This window comes from Panulirus ornatus, chromosome 69 (genome assembly GCF_036320965.1).
Source record: "Panulirus ornatus isolate Po-2019 chromosome 69, ASM3632096v1, whole genome shotgun sequence".
In the NCBI taxonomy this organism is placed as follows: Eukaryota; Metazoa; Arthropoda; class Malacostraca; order Decapoda; family Palinuridae; genus Panulirus; species Panulirus ornatus.
Genome location: NC_092292.1, coordinates 18,998,553 through 19,015,443, shown reverse-complemented (window position 1 = coordinate 19,015,443; position 16,891 = coordinate 18,998,553). Strand labels below are relative to the sequence as shown.

General features: G+C 38.5%; 2 protein-coding genes across 4 annotated transcripts in view; one reads left to right on the top strand and one right to left on the bottom strand.

Annotated features, from left to right (window-relative positions):
- LOC139747676 (neuroplastin-like) overlaps positions 1-16,891 on the bottom strand; it is a 73,037-nt gene that overhangs the window by 5,005 nt on the left and 51,141 nt on the right. The window contains exons 1-5 of one of the 3 annotated variants that reach the window (XM_071660253.1): positions 9,890-10,034; positions 8,157-8,198; positions 3,097-3,193; positions 1,957-2,108; positions 242-355 (exon numbers count right to left, since the gene is read on the bottom strand). In XM_071660253.1, coding sequence (XP_071516354.1) covers positions 242-355; positions 1,957-2,108; positions 3,097-3,193; positions 8,157-8,198; positions 9,890-9,941 — 457 coding nt within the window. In that variant the 5' untranslated portion in view covers positions 9,942-10,034. Of the gene's footprint in view, positions 1-241; positions 356-1,956; positions 2,109-3,096; positions 3,194-8,156; positions 8,199-9,728; positions 10,035-16,891 lie in introns of those variants that run through there. The other 2 variants (XM_071660254.1, XM_071660252.1) reach the window with 2 other exon arrangements.
- The window catches only part of LOC139747675 (uncharacterized), a 90,524-nt gene continuing 85,725 nt past the window's right edge, over positions 12,093-16,891 (top strand). Inside the window, exon 1 of the mRNA XM_071660250.1 lies at positions 12,093-12,540. Coding sequence (XP_071516351.1) covers positions 12,422-12,540 — 119 coding nt within the window. The 5' untranslated portion in view covers positions 12,093-12,421. The remainder of the gene's footprint in view (positions 12,541-16,891) is intronic.

Sequence of the window (16,891 nt, the reverse complement as noted above, 5' to 3'; positions counted from 1 at the left end):
GCTCCAGCAGAAGGGGTTTAAAGGGAAGGTAGGTAATGTAAGGAACTACCTTAATCTTAGGTGCAACCATTTATGAGAGACACTGACCAACAGTATACTGTTGTTAGCACATGGTTTCTAGAAGCCAGTGAAAAATAGTGTGAGTAGTACAAACATTAACAATACAGCTAAAAACTGAAAGAAAAAATATGATTGAGCAAGTACCTTAATACCATAAGAAGAAAAGCGATGAATTACATACTTTTGAGCCACTGAACTGTTGGGTGAGGTATTCCATCCACCTGACAGCTGAGGGACAGCTTGTCATTCTCTAGCACTGTTGTTGATTTGGGCAAATGTTTATGTAGAGTCAGTTCTGAAAAATATTATACATTATAAGTATCATGTGGCCTTTCTTTGTCCATCCCTGGTGCTACTACATTAATGTGGGAATCGCTGATCAACTATGAAAAAAAAGTATTATGTATCTACATTGCTAATGATGAGGTTAAAATACCTTACCTGTTGAGATATAAAAATTCATTTGAGTCGTGAAAAGAAATTCAACTACAATACCAATTTCTATAAATTTCTTCCATTACTGTTTCTATCTATAACTGAATGGCATGTGCAGAGTTTTCCTTAAATACTTGCCTAATATCACATGCTTCTATGTCAAACATCCCAAACTAGTTGACAAATTCTGTACATTGTTTTGGTACCAAATGAAGCAGTTTCCATTTGCTACAAAAAGAAACAAGACTGTGCAACAAGAGTTGACTTAGAAACTGTACATGAGGAGGAAGGGGCAAGAAACAGTAAGAGAAAGAGAAAAACAAAGTCTAATTGTATGACCTGGATGGGATATCAGAAAGGCTTTTATGTTCAGCCAAAGCAAGTACTTTTAATCTTTCTTCCAGTAAACATAGTATAGGCAAAAGTATGTCCCAACTAAAGCCATGTCAATTGAAAAGGCAAGTGGGTTGAGTTCTTTTTTCATCTAAGGATCCTAAACATAAGATCTTGGACTAACTGGATGATCACTTGCCTATAGACCTAATAATTCTAACATTCTAAATGGAAAATCCAACTATTATCTGGTAATCATATAAATATCTTCATCAAATAAGGAACAGAAGGTAAACAAACATATTAACACACATCATTGAGAAGACAGGCTTAAAAATACACTGTACAGGACGAACAGAATGTTTTGCACCAGAAATATCTAAAAATACTACAATGTGATTTTTCAAATATAAAAAACTTTATCCTTCATCTATAGATAGATGGACAGATCTACATTAGGAAAGACTCATGTACATCATAGTTTACAGGAACTCCTACTTATAAGGATAAACTTTTTTATATTTGAAAAATCACATTACAGGATTTTCAAATGTTTCTAATGCAAACATTCTGTTCATCCTGTACATCCTGATGTGGCAATGATTATATTATCAGAGAATGAAAAGAGATAAATGTAAAACAAACTCTAAAGTGATGTGTTCTTTGGTAAATTCATGAAACACATTTATACACTGACAGAGAATAAAGGAAAAATGTTAGAACCAACTGGTAACACATCATTGAAACAGTAACCTTACACTATTCTGATGAACATGAATTTTTCTCCTTTACAATTGGATAACATACTTTTTCTTCCTTATCACAGGTTCATAGACAATTAGTACTGTCTGCCAATAGGGTACTCCAATAAATCCTTTCATTTTGAGAACAAAATCTTTAATGATGAGGAAAAATAAGAAGGAACACAACTCTCCTTGCACAACATGCAGGTTTAAGTCTGTATACCAAGTTTTTTGTTCTGTCTTGTGAAGCTCACTGCCTGCACATGTCATTCGTGCCTACAGTTACTGAAAGGTTGGTAAATAAGATGTAAGACGTTCATCCCAATGGCAAATGTAAAAACACACAATCCATTAAAATCAACCAAACAATACAAAATGGTCTTACCAACAACATTGAAGAGCTTTGGCTCTACCATGTCCCCAGATTTACAGGTGTAATTGCCAAGATCTTCTTTCTTTGTGGATGCAATGTACAAGGTAGTGTTTGAAAAGAGTTTGATACGATCATCTTCGTTGAGCTCAACTCCATCTTTCATCCTGCAGAAAATACATGATAGAAAATGGTTCAAGACCAGAGAAGCAACATCATATACTGAAAAGAGAAAAAACTTGAAACATGGTTGATGAAATTCAACCAAATAAGTGTAATGAGAATAGGTCAAAGCAAAAGAAGGCCAAATTATGAATATCATCTAACAGGAAATAAGAATGTAAGATAAACATGGAACTCAACATCATCCCTAACATAATTGCCATGGTCCCACTCTAAGAGAACAGTTTAAGAAGACCAACTATCATCTAGCACATTTCATAAATGCATTTGAGTTCATGGATAAGGAAATCTTTAGCAAGCTGTCCACATCCTTCATAACACTAAACCTAGAATATGCTTTTCATGTTAGGTCAACACAACTATAGAAGCACAGAGCTAAAAGAGAACATCTTGAGAGGGTAACAAAGATAGGCACAGAATTAAGAATGCTTAGTTACTGGTAAAGACTAAAGGCCTTAAAATTTTCTACCATGGAAGACAGTTAGTGGAGACCTGATCAAATCCTTTACATCTCGACCACATAAATGATGAAGAGAACAGTTCTTCAAAATTAAGAATGAAAATTATACATGAAAATTATTCAAAAAGATGCACTGAAGTATAAGAGTGGTAAATAAATGGAATAAGCAGAATAAGGGCATGGTAAATGAAAACATCAAGCAGAAGTTAAAAAAAAATTGTAAGACACCAAAGAATGTACCAAAATTGGAGCTTCATAACTGTGAAATTCCCTTCAAAAATATAGAAAAAAATTTGTAACTATACATACATGCTCTTTAACTAAAAACTTCAAATTCACAACATTCAGAATGCCTATGAAGGATATTTTTGCTCATTTTACAAATTAATAGAGAATATTATTCAGCATTACTACATAAATTTCAAGAACTTCCCAGGCACAGGGAATCTCAGAACAAAGTGCTAGGTCTTTCAACACCCTTGCATGTTTCCATATTCACTGCTGTAACTCACCATGTGGTTGAAAGGTTGGTAGCATTGTAGATGCAAGTCAACAGGAGGGGTTGATTTTCTACAAAAAGACGAGTTCCTTCTGTTTCTGTGAGTGAGCCTGTAATGCAAAATTTTGATGCACCATGATATTCACTTAATCTTATAACAAATTAAAAATAGGCATGTATTGCATCACTTACTTTGATGATGTGAAAAAATAATAAATGCAAATACCATTGTTATGATTTTTATTAACAACAATGGCATTGATAATTCATATTTTTGCGTACAGTATATCAAAATCATATGCCAGGTTTCCAGCATATCATTTTCTAATTGGGTACTTATGCTATTAGTTCAATAACAGTGAACAACTACATTTAAATGAGTGCAGCATTAACTACACTTGCATTTAAGCAATGTTATAGAAGAAAAAATACTACAGCTTAATAATGCTTACAGCCATTAATCTATAAAGAGTTGAGGCTGAAGGCACAGTAATACTACAAATATACTTCTAACAATCACCATCTAACAGTCACTCTTAAAAAGAACCATGTGTTGTAATGATGACATGAATAAAGCAGGCTTTCAAACTCATTAAAAAAGTATTGGGTATTTTCAGTGATGATGATCCTATGAAAATCCACTTAAGATGACAGGCATTCTACCCTCCACTTCCACCTCACCCCATGTAAATACACTGTATATTACAGGCACACTAATTTGATCACTGTTGGTCACTCCCTCCTCTATCTCCAACCATGTCCATGTACATATACAGTACTGTACTGGTATAACAGTTTACTTAACATTTTATCTAAGAAAAAATTAGCGAGTCAAGTCCCATGGATTAAAACTAGCCTTTTACATGTTCTTTTACGAAAAAATGGTTTGTCTGCTCACTTGCTTGCCATTCATTAAATGGAATCCACATACAGGAGCGCATCTAGGGGAAATAGCGCTAATGGCAAGCACTGAAATTGCACCCCTGGCTTGATTAAAGATGTACATACAGCGGATGTATATAAAAATATATACAATGTAATTATAAACTATTGAAGAGTTAGGCCAAACTTAAATTTACATAAACACTTGAAGACTTAAAGTTAGACTTATTTGATCAAAATTGTAATGTAGAAGTGGTAATGCAACTGATAGCAAAATATTACTATAGATGAAAAGTAGGCAAGTTTTTTTTTATCAAAAAACAAAACCATTAGAAACGTCAATCAGGAAGCATATGTCAAAACACAAACCTGTTGAGTGGCGCCCCCTTCAAATGGTGTCCAGGGCACCTGCCCTACCTGAGATATGCACGCTACTAACTATTACCTTCAATTTTTGGTATTTTTCTCAGAAAATAAGATTTCCTTTAAAATCTCATTATAAGAAGTATTTTTCATGCTGAATACAAATCTGGTGTTAAAATCACATTTAGTCCTCTTAATGACACCAATTAAGCTGTTAAATGAAGTAAATTTTAAAATATTTTCTGATCCTTTGCATCATATTTACTGGGTATGTATCTGTAACTGAAAGGATTATGATACATGTTCCATGATTATTTCAAGTATAGAAATGTCTGAATATCTTGTCTTTAAATCTTGAAACAAGAAGTTTTTTGAGCTAAAAAATCTCCTGAACTATTACCTTCAATTTCTGGTAATTTTCTATGAAAAATAGATTTCCTTTGAAGACTCAATATAATAAGTATTTTTCCTGATCAATACAAATCTGGTGTTAAAATAAAGTTTAGTCCTCTTAATGATGTGATTATTACACAAAAGTACACCTGGGAACTTCTTGTGTTTCATTTCCCTGTGGACTCATAGGAATATACTTGGTCAAGAGCTCAATTGTGGCCCATCCACTCATATACACACACATATACATAAATGCCTATACAAGCACATATACATATCAACATATACATACACATACATATGTACACATGTACATTTCATAATTGCTTGCCTTTATTCAAGAAAACAGACAAAAAGGCCACATTTGTTCACACCGAGTCTCGCTGTCATGCGCAATGCACCAAAACTATAGCTCCCTATCCACATCCAGGCCCCACAGACCTTTCCATGGTTTACCCCAGATGTTTCACATGCCCTGGTTCAGTCCATTGACAGTACTTCAACCCCAATATACCACATCTTTCCAATTCACCCTATTCCTTTCATGCCGCACCCCTCCTGTATGTTCAGGCCCCAATCGCTCAAAATCTTTTTCACTCCATCCTTCCACCTCAGATTTGGTCTCCCACTTTTTCTTGTTCCCATGACTTCTGACACATGTATCGTCTTTGTCAACCTTTCCTCACTCATTCTATCCATAAGTCCATACCATTTCAATAAACACACACATCTCTCTTACCCTTTCATTACTCACTCGATTAAATCACCTCACAGGACATATTGTCCTCAATCATTTCATTACCAACACATACACCTTCCTTTGTACAACTATAGCCCATGCCTCACAACCATACTGGAAATATTATTTCTTCAAACATACCCATTTTTGCTCTTTGAGATAACCTCTCCTTCCATATATTCTTCATCGCTCCCAGAACTTTCAGCCCCTCCCCCACCCTGTGACTTACTTCCACTTCCATGTTTTGGTGCATTACACTTGACAGCTAGAGACTGCATTACACTTGACAGCTAGAGACTGAAAGTGAACGAATGTGGCCTCTGTTGTCTTTTCCTAGCACTGCCTCGCATGTGCATGGGGGGAGGGGGCGCCATTTCATGTGTGGTGGGTGGCAACGGAAATGGATGAAGCCAGCAAGTATGAATATGTACATGTATGTATACATTCAAATGTATAGGTATGTATATGTGCGTGTGTGGGCGTTTATGTATATACATGTGCATGTTGGTGGGTTGGGCCATTCTTTTGTCTGTTTCCTTGCGCTATCTCGCTAATGTGGGAGACAGCGATAAAGCATAATAAAAATATACATATATATATATATCTTTCTTTTTTCTTTCATACTATTTGCCATCTCCCGCATTAGCGAGGCAGCGCTAAGAACAGAGGACTGGGCCTTTGAGGGAATATTCTCACCTGGCCCCCCTCTCTGCTCTTTCTTTTGGAAAAAACAAAAAAAAACGAGAGGGGAGGATTTCCAGCCCCCCCGCACCCTTCCCTTTTAGTCGCCTTCTACGACACGCAGGGAATACGTGGGAAGTATTCTTTCTCCCCTATCCCCAGGGATATATATACATATATATATATATATATATATATATATATATATATATATATATATATATATATATATATATATATATATATATATATCATACAATTTGCATGAATTCCTTTCCTAATTCATATCTTCTTTGACCCTCTAGCTATCTAATGTCTTAATACTACAGCCTTTTTTGCTGGGCAAGGTAGATATATTTCCAATGCTCAAAAATAACCTCTTATTGCAAAAGTTCTTCTGAAAGTACTTATATCTTTCCAAGTATACATCATGTTACAACAATCTCGTTATTCACTTAATACTTTTTTACAAAAACATCAAACTCACTGTTTAAGAGTAGCTAATAAAGGAAGGACCACAAGCTCTATATGCATCAAAGCAGATCTTCCTCAGCAATTCAAGGCAATGATCTTCCAGTGTTAATCTTAGAGCAAACTATGCTGTATAACTTCAAGAATTCTCCTCTATCTCTCTCTCTCTCTCTCTCTTGATTAACTATCAAATACAATTAATCTGTTTTCACATTCACATCAGACTCTAAGTAGATATCAAATTTTGTATTCTGAGCTACATATGATAAGAAAAGCAAGAGATGATTTGCAATCTAATGTTTTCCAAAAATTACAAAACTATTTTTCAATCTATTCCGTGTTTAAAGGTATGCAAATAAAGCTAAGTATATTAGGAATCCCAACTATGAAGCAAGACTTAGTTACTGGATATGGAAAGATACTTGATACTTTTTTATACTATATCTTGGATGGCGGTGGTCAAGCAGTATCTGATATGTCATGATGTAAGCAAAAATAATAATGCGATGCATTTAACGAACTGTTAAAAGAACTACTGAGATCAAAATTTCAAACTATTAGACTATTACTGCTTTAACAAAAGTATCTAGTCACAATTACTACTGAAAGTTTTGACCTACAAAAATGGTATACTTTTTCATCCAAATTATACAAGGTATTTAACATAGATTAAAAAGCTATAATGATAATATGAATAACCTCCAAGCAGGATAAAATCACCATTGCTACAACAATCAAATAAACCTTATTAAGAGGGAGGCAGTTAAAAACGCTTAAAAGCAGTTATTTGATCATTACTTACTACTGCTAATATAACGAATGTACTTAATATACCCTCTTATCACTGTAATACCAAGTGTAGCCATCTGCTTCTACTCTTACCACTTATAACAAAAACAGAGTGTGATTCCTTGTTGTGTGGTGTACACTTGTACTCCCCAGCATGGAAGGCATGAGCCCTCACCACAGTTAACCGACTCACAACATATCCTTGTCGTCCAGGACCTTCTACCATAGTATATCTGATGTGAACAATATGCTATAAATATACTAATTTATAAATATAATACTTTCTTGGAATAAACATGAGTACTTGAGGAAAGGCAGACCTGTAAAATGAGTATTTGAATTGCAGTGATCCTTTTACTATATCTTATTTTCCATAATCATCCAATCCCTATATTCTCACTTATCCCTTAGTCAAGTTATGCTGCATGTCCAACCCTGACTATCTACACCCGAACACAGAACACTCTTAAATATCCAGGATATATCTCTTAATACTATATAATCAACATAAGTATTGTGGTTTAACATCCAAGGATCCTTTGCCAATATTTTTCATTAATTTCAGAAGCATGACTACTGTCCTCAACATGCTCAAGTCCCTTACCCCGCCTCCCCTGGCACAATAGGTTTGCCATTGAATGTCCACTGCAGATGATTATTTACACCAACGATGCATAAGATAGAAAACTTGTCTCCTTCTGCCACAAAGTGCTGGCCAGCATATGTAACATCATTTCCTTCCACTGTGAACCTACCTCCACTACTGCTCTTGCCTGACATCATGCCACCTCCAGCACCTGTAAAATAAATATTAGCACTAATTCAAAATGTACATCACATATACTGAGTATATGAGTTACCTGACAATAAATCAGTCCTAAAACTAGACATCTCTGGCACTAGAACAGTGAAAATAAAACATGTTCTAACCATCTAACATGAAAGCAATTCCTAGATATGGACACAGCAGATGAAATATTAATAGCTTCACAACTCATTTACACAATGCTGTCTTTGTTTTATGTCATGCTCATCAATGCTTCATGATCTCTCACATAATTTCTCAATATTTGTACTGATAACCTAAAACAATGTACCCTGTTTTCTCTAACAGTACTGAGCACTTTTAAATATTTCAATACTGAATTTCATTCATCTCTTTCACTTCATATGTGTAATTAAAAAAACTTCTCTGTAATGCTCAGAATCTTTGCTTGAATCCATATACCCTACTAACTTTGTATCAGTGATACTGCTGACATCAGCAGGTATATTTGTAATCACGAACTATATATGTCACTCAAAACAAGCAGCCCTTTCCTAAAGTTACTTTTTGTGTTGAACTAAACAGGCTTCTACTTAATCTTGGATGCAATGGAAGGGTAGGCAAGATTTATGTTGGTTCTTTTACTTCAAACATGTATTCAACCTACTTTCCCATTAATAAACCTCACATTTTCCCTAATTTTCATAACCACCAACAATATAACTAGAACAACTTGGAAGACTGCTTTTATAGTTTATCTCGGAAAACGAATTCACAATGTCAATAGTATAAAACAGTAAAATCCCAAATTAAGTTATGCATCAGTTATGCATCAGAACAATATCTGGATGTAAAGTGACGTTAGAAAACAGAATAAGAGCTGCAACATGTGATATGAAACATTACTGAAAACATCCAGTCATGTTCCATACCACACTTTGCAGGCGTTTTCTATACTCTTACATTACTCTGTATCCAAGGACAGTTTTGACGCATAGTTAAACTGGTAACTTACTAGTTTCTACTAGTTACACTGTAAATTAGTCTGCAAAGATGCTCTGGCAGGTACCTAAAATAGTTTGTAACTCAATCTAGTGTAACATACCACAGGTTCTCACCTTATTAACAAGTCATAGCCTCTACACTAATGTAATTACCATACGTTTTAACCTATATTAACATATGAGCTAATGTGACATACCAAAGGTTCCATCCTAACCCTAATGGAAAGGTTTGATTAGCCTCACGTCTGTCATGTGTCACTCGGGACACTAGTCCAGCAGGGGTAGTTTTTAGCTGATGCACAACAGTGGCTTGTAGGCCGCCATGGATACAGGGCAGCACAAGGACCACAACAGTACTTAAGCCTCTGTTGTATTAACCTAATCAGACCTTTCACCTCACTGTTCAGTATCTGTGGACATTTAAAAGGCATATTTCGAAGAGGACTACCTACCCTCGTGACTTAATCATTTACATAAGACATTTCCCCCAGTTGTTAGATCATTCCTGACTGCAGAACCCTTAACAGACCTTGACTTTTAATCTGACATAAACTTACATTCTGATATTAACAAGTCCCTCTGGCTAAGTCCATGTCTGACAACGGCTGATCACGTCCAATGGAGTGCTCAACAATGCGTGTAGCAACAATCGCGAAAACACTCGATTACTTCAAAAAATTCTCGGATCTCCTAGTTTTCAAACAAAATTCATACTTGCCAAAGCATAGCCCAACTAATCCGAGAAGAATGACGGTACTGAAGAGCCTCATAGTGACGAAATAAGACAGTAATGAAGAAAAAGGTCAGACGACAACAGACAGTACAGTCCTCTACGTCGTACTAATCCCACGATAACAACAACGAGTGGGTCGTCTGCTATGGCGGTGGTGCCACATCTAACAGTGAAAGTTCAGAAATACTTGTATAATCAACAGGTATTTTGCAGTAAAAAACATTTCATACCTTTCATTTGTGTCTAAATCTAAGTTCTTCCTTGACTATTCGATTCATTGCAAAAGAAAATTTAGGGATTTAAATGTCTTAGTGTGTTGATGACTCGTTTTCCCTTGAAAAAATGCATTGTTTATTCTTATTTCATTACTTTAATTTCAATATCTTATCAGTTTATAGACTCTTTCAAGAATCATTATATGTCTAAGTTATTACTCAGCTCCTCGAAGTATTTTTAGTCTCACCCATATTTCACAAGCACTAGCAATATCATCATAACATGACAAAAACGACTGCAGTCCTTTAAATGACAAGACTGATATCTATCATTTTGATATTGTATATCTGTCTCAATACTTATATATTTAATTATTAATGAAACCTATCAACGCCAACTTTCCAGTATCATGCAGTTTTGTTTTATTAGCAGTTTTACTTGATTACACTCTGCTCGTTTGGGGTGTTGTACCACAAGGTATCGTTTGCTGTTTGCAAGTTCACGTGACTGACGACAGGACTGAACTCAGTAATTGACGGTGAGTGAACAGGAGTCTGGGTCCTAAGGGTGTCAGGGGGCGCTCACGCCAGCTATGGTAACAGCGAATTAAAATGGACGAGCCAGAGGACGAGGGAAAGTAAAGATTATATTTACTGGAAGCTTATTTTTCTTTTTACTATTGAACGAATTCCGTAAACTTGAAGAAATGAATCAGATGCGAGCCTATCTATTTCAGGATATTCACACATAATTCTGCATCTATCTTATGTGGCTAACCGACATAGTAGAGAGTAATAACTCTTCTGGGTTACTTGAAGATGAGTGAACATTTTGTGGAAACCAGACAAATTAAGTCGACTACTTTTGTAAGATTTGATGAATTTTCTCGCACTGAACACTTGCATTCGTCATGTGGGGGGTATGGGAGGGACCTCTGTGATTATGATTATGAAAGTGGATGATATGATGTCGTGATACCGTGGCTACAAGTGCTGGTACCAAACTCCTGCTTTGACATCATGACCTGCAAACTCCCCTCCCGTGTTGCGTAAGACGGTCTCATGTTTAGTTTATGTTTGTCGACAGAAGAGAAAGGTGTACCCTGCATTAGCGGGTCACTGAAAAGTTTCAGAAACATTTCAGTGTGAATTCCACCGATCCGACGATAGTTTCGAATTTAAGCCCAACAGTTGAAGAGAATCAGTAGTTTTTACGTAGTCATCTTAAGTATAAAGAGGTCGTTTGATGGTGTGAATTATTGGAAGTATTGTATTATTTTTTTTTTCAGACTGCTTCACGAGGACGGTTTATGATGAACAAAGATCCTGTGAGTGGAAATATACTTCTTCTTTTTCTACTTATTCTCTTCATTATCTTCTCCTCATCATCCTTTGTGTACATTTGTTCTAAGTGTTGCTGCTCCATCTACATCATGTCTCTTCAACACTTTTCTGCTTTTAATTCTTGCCTCTTTCTGTTGTTAATATCTTCTTTCCTCATTTATATCCCCTCCCCCCTTTCACCTATTCGTATTCGACCCTTTTTTTCTTTCTTTATTTCACTTTCCTTTTTGTTTTATATCTTCCGTCTCCTCCCTTCATCCAATTCATCCTGTACGTCCTTATCCCCCCTCCTAAGGCTACTCACCTGCCCATACCAGCCTCAACGAACTTCGAAGATATACGACGTAGTTATGCTTTTCCTCCAACTTGAACCGGGTCATTGGTAATGAACTAACCCGCAGAGGGTACCTTTCTGTGTCCTACCTGCGTCGTTGTACCCCTCAGGGAAGGGGTATGTACCTCATCTGGCCGAGTCATAGTGTGAATAAGGGAAGCAAACGTGGCAACATAGCCCCCAGGGAGCTTACTGTGACTACAGTCCCCGGTCATATAATCCCAGTGGAGCTTACTGTTCCGGCAGACCCAGCTGTATAATGCTAGTAGCTACCCAACCTCAGTATGTGGTCGGCTGTGGCGTCGCAGCGGAACCAGAGAGGAAACCAAACCCCCTAAGACTGGACACAAAGCTGATAACTTTATATAATCGACCAAGGTCTCCAGGAATATAGACTGGAAAGTTGGAGTTCCAGAGTCAGATGGATGTTATGTTAAGACCTTGGGTGAAATCTGCAGTGAGGAGGCGTCAGTGGATGGAAGAAGAATGACTGTCAGTGCGGACCAGCCTGGAGTCGGACCCGTAAGAGTTCGAAGTCGGCCCACACTCACCCTAGCTGTTTACCCTTCCCTTTGGACTTGTCAATAAATGAGTTAATTACTCAGGCTGTCTGTGCATGCTTACATGCATGATAGTAAACACATGATGCATATATACGGGTCAAGAGGCGGGGCAACACAAGTGAAGAAATCCCTCTCCATAGTAATCAAGAGCACACATATATACACACACATGGGCCACAGGTATGTTGATAGTGTATGTGATCAGGTGATTATCCTTAACACTTGAAGAAGATGTTGTCGATCTTTCGGTTGGTGGATGTATAGCTTGACAATAATGGCCTTAATGACTCTGGCAGTTGACAGACCTAAATGAATAACTAACACACACACACACACACACACACACACACACACACACACACACACACACACACACGCACACACACAACCTAAATATCAACGATGATTATAGGGTAGAACACGTCTAGTTACGTAATGTTATCATTTCTATTCTAGCACCCTGCCACAGCGTCCTGCTGTTTCACAAGCTGCTGCTGTGGGGACGACTGGGTTAAACTAGTGGTAAAGTTTGGTGCAGAAAAGGCTACCTCGAGCCCAGACCTCTCTCTCGGGAGCCGAAAGCCTGATTTGCATGAATGTTTCGCATGTAATACGGTAACACATTAGTTTGCTGATGAACTCTACACCTTCAGCTGAATTTCCCGACTGTTTCAGTAGGGCTTTCGTTACTGATGTTGAGTGGGTCCCGGGCAAGGCCCTTTGTCGAGATTAAAATCTGTGATTTCTCGCTAGATTTACCGGAATTTCGTTCGTCTGGTGCGTGTATTTGTTCGTCTGCTTATCTGCCAGGTCTTCACCATTTCATTTTAGCGTCTCGAGACAACTAGAAATCTTTACAGGATCGGGTGTCAATCCGATTTTGAAAGCAAACTCTCCTAAAGTAATCCTTCACTGTTTTGATCATCACCACATTCCACAAAAGGTTTGATATTAACATCATTGGATTCGCTTCGGATTGAACCATACACGGCGGTAATTGACCTGATAATGTTGAATGATTTACTGAGGATTGGATTCCCTTGGGACATAGGCTCAAGTTTTCAAGATTTTCCACGAGACGTTCTCCACTAAAATTGTGTCACTTACACAACAGAGTGTTTCAGAAACATGTTACCCACATTGCAATATGAACTTCTCTCGCCACAGAACTAAATTGTGGACCCAGAGAGCAGGTATGAAACCAAGCTGTGGGGGTAGAAGACCACAGAAGCCAACGTAAGGTATACGTAAGGTCCTCGACTGAGCTGTGGCGGTAGGAGACCACACAAACCATCGTGGGGTATACGTAAGGTCCTAGACTGAGGTGTGGGGTAGAAGACCACAGAAACCATCGTAAGGTATACGTAAGGACCTAGACTGAGCTGTGGGGGTAGAAGACCACAGAAACCATCGTAAGGTATACGTAAGGACCTAGACTGAGCTGTGGTATATAATTTTGGTATGATCTGCCTTCCTACCGGACATGGATGCAAATCGCTTCTTTTTGACCCAGATCTTAAGGTTAGGTGCTTGCTTGATGGCCACTCTCGTGCTGCCTGGTAAGCCCCTGAAAGGGACACGCCCAACGTAGAATGTGAGTTAACAGTTTGCTCCCGTTTACTGGATGAAAGACACGTCGGACTTATGAGTGTGCATGATAATGATGTTGTTGCTGATGATAACAGAACCAGCTTATATCCTCACGTTCATAAGTACCATTTCTAATGCAGAAGTTGGTGTTTGCTTATTTACTTTACTTATTTTACGTAGAATGACACTGGAAATATTCATCACTTTACAGGCGCCAAGCAAAACCCTTGTCATGTGCAGAGAGTACGAGAGACAAGAGTTGCAGAGGAGCTTCAACTTGTGTGCATAATTGCCTTACATTTCAGGAAGCCGGCAATCACGTTCGCTACAGCACTTAATGCTAAGTTTCTTAATTAACATGTTCATTAACAGACCTCACTCGTGGTAATGAGGCTCATGAAATACTAGCCTCACGGCAACAGGTGCCGCTGACGTCCACCAATTGGAAAGGAAGTTACTAATTCAACCAGTCAGGGTCGGGCAGACATCACGACGTGGTGGGCATGGCAGATTATTGGTCCTTATGCAGAGATCGTCAGTGGGTTATGTAAACACTATATCTATAGCAGTAAGGTAGATAGATAGATAGGACGAACACACACACACACACACACACACGTTTCTCATGCACGTGGACTTTTAGTATTCATTCCACAAATAAACGACTTCACCATCTTACAACTAACACTCAACATGGGACTATTTTCACCTCTAGATTTTTCCAGCGGTGAGGGCTACGCGTTTGCCCTGCTTAATGGCAAAAATCTCGTCATAGGTAAAGACCATTCAAGAGCCGGAGGTCCCCCGCGAGCGAAGGACTCGCCCACCCCCACCCCCGTATTGCAACAGTTACGGAAATGCACAGGACCTGCACTGGACCTTCTCTTTCTTTTCTTTAGCGAGATGTATGAGTCATCAGAGTGCGTTACCAGTATCGTGAATAATCTTTACCAGTCCGGCTTTGCCCCGTCACGTTCAGCTGTGACCAAGACTACACTCAGAGCCCCAGACTATAAACACTGTTTATAAACACATTAGTATCCTCATCATTTCATGTAAGAACAAACAGACTGACCAAAATTCCCAATCTCTGTCACCATGAATCTTCTGTGATGATAAACACATTCCTGCAAGAGCAGTCGAACATCTGTCTATATTGATGTAATGAGTTAACAGCTGTGTTCAAACCAAGGCAAGTTGGGATTTAGATTGTTCTTCTGTCTTTGCGAGGTCATTTGATTGCGTATTGCGACAAAACGACCATCTGACGAAATTGATCAGTATGCATGTTGTTAACAAGACTAAAGAGAAGGTTATCTGCTGTCTGTCGTCAGTAATGCGAAGAGACCATAAACGCTAGGAAGGGGGTGTGAGGCACTGTTAGGCACTGGAGTGGGATATCCTGGTGATAAGGGTTGATAACCCTAGATTACACGACAGGTATCTTAAATTGGACCACTATGTATCTTGTGATGTAGTGGTCTATTTTGTTATCTTGGGAATTCACAAGGACTTTACAGCTTCAGCGAAAAATAAAGATCCAGTATCAGACAGACTGCCACACACACACACACACACACACACACACACACACGTGTACCTTTAAGCATCACCGTCGTCTTTAACAGTTCGAGTTCAGAGAGGTGTCTCATCATCGTTAGGGCTAGTACGAGTTTAACTTAGACACGTCACTTGAAACCTGAACTGTGGAAGAAATAAGGGCACCAGAACTTTTAAAACTCGACGTTAATATATGGCCGAGTTTTAACTTAATATCCCACGAGACCAAACGCAACTTAAGCAACGAAGACTTTGAACTTGGTAGGCAAGAAATGGTAGAACCAAACGCAACTTGAGCAAGCAAAGGTACCCTGGGTTACGAAAACTCTGAACCTATCTGGCAACAGTGTACACAGGTAATGAGAGTCATTACCAGCCGAAGGGACTTGCTCTAATCACTTCAATTCCCTTGGTGATGGTCGGCGTCGAAGCCGGGTTCCTCGTCCGGATTTACGGAAACCGTGAACGTTCCAAGTCCGCCGAGGAACAGTGTTTATCGAAAGTATTTTCCCACACAACAAAGTCAGGTTACGATGATCAATAACGAAGTAAAAGGAATTTAATGTTTCAGTGACTATATGTAACTCATGTTTATGATCTTTCGTAGACGTAAGGAAATAAAGCGTTTATTCTGTCAGTAATCATCCGTTTCAAAATAAAGGCTCAAAAGGTTAATCTTAAGTTCGTAACGTTGGTGAAGAAAAAACCGCGAGGAAATGATGTTATGAGCATGTTTTGAAGATGGTATTGTGAGCATGGTGGTGCAAGTTAGATGATGTAAGCACGGGTGTTGTGAGCACCAGCACTAATCTTACCGTATGATATTCTGAGTCACACACTGGCCAGAGCGAGGCAAGGTGGGCAAAGTCCTTGTTCCTCTTCATGTGTTGAAGGACATCCAGCAAAATACGTACCTGAAGAAGATATACATCCACTACCTGTGTGGTTAACACCCCAATACCTGTGTACATGAAGACACGTACCCGCTACCTATGTGCGAGGACCCCTTGACTGTGATGGGGGTACAGGAAAGGGAAGGAGAGAGGGAAGAAAGAACATAGGATAAGTGCCCTAAGAGGACTCAACCAGACAGTCTGGGGTGAACAATTGGAAGGTAACTTCTTCGGAGTCCAGGGGAGCTTCGGGAGGGGGAAAAGTAGCCCACCTGGTCGGTGAGGGAGTGATGATAAAGGGGGAGAGACAAGAGAAGGGAGATACAGAAGAGAGGGACGCGATAAAAGGGGGTTAATGGAGAGAAAATCAGTGACTTTAGAAGTGAGTGTAGGGACCCGGTCGTCCTTGTAGATTTAATGGGCCATTTCCTGATTCAGGGCTTAAGGATCCTATACCACATAAAGGAGAATGACTCAGGGACATATAC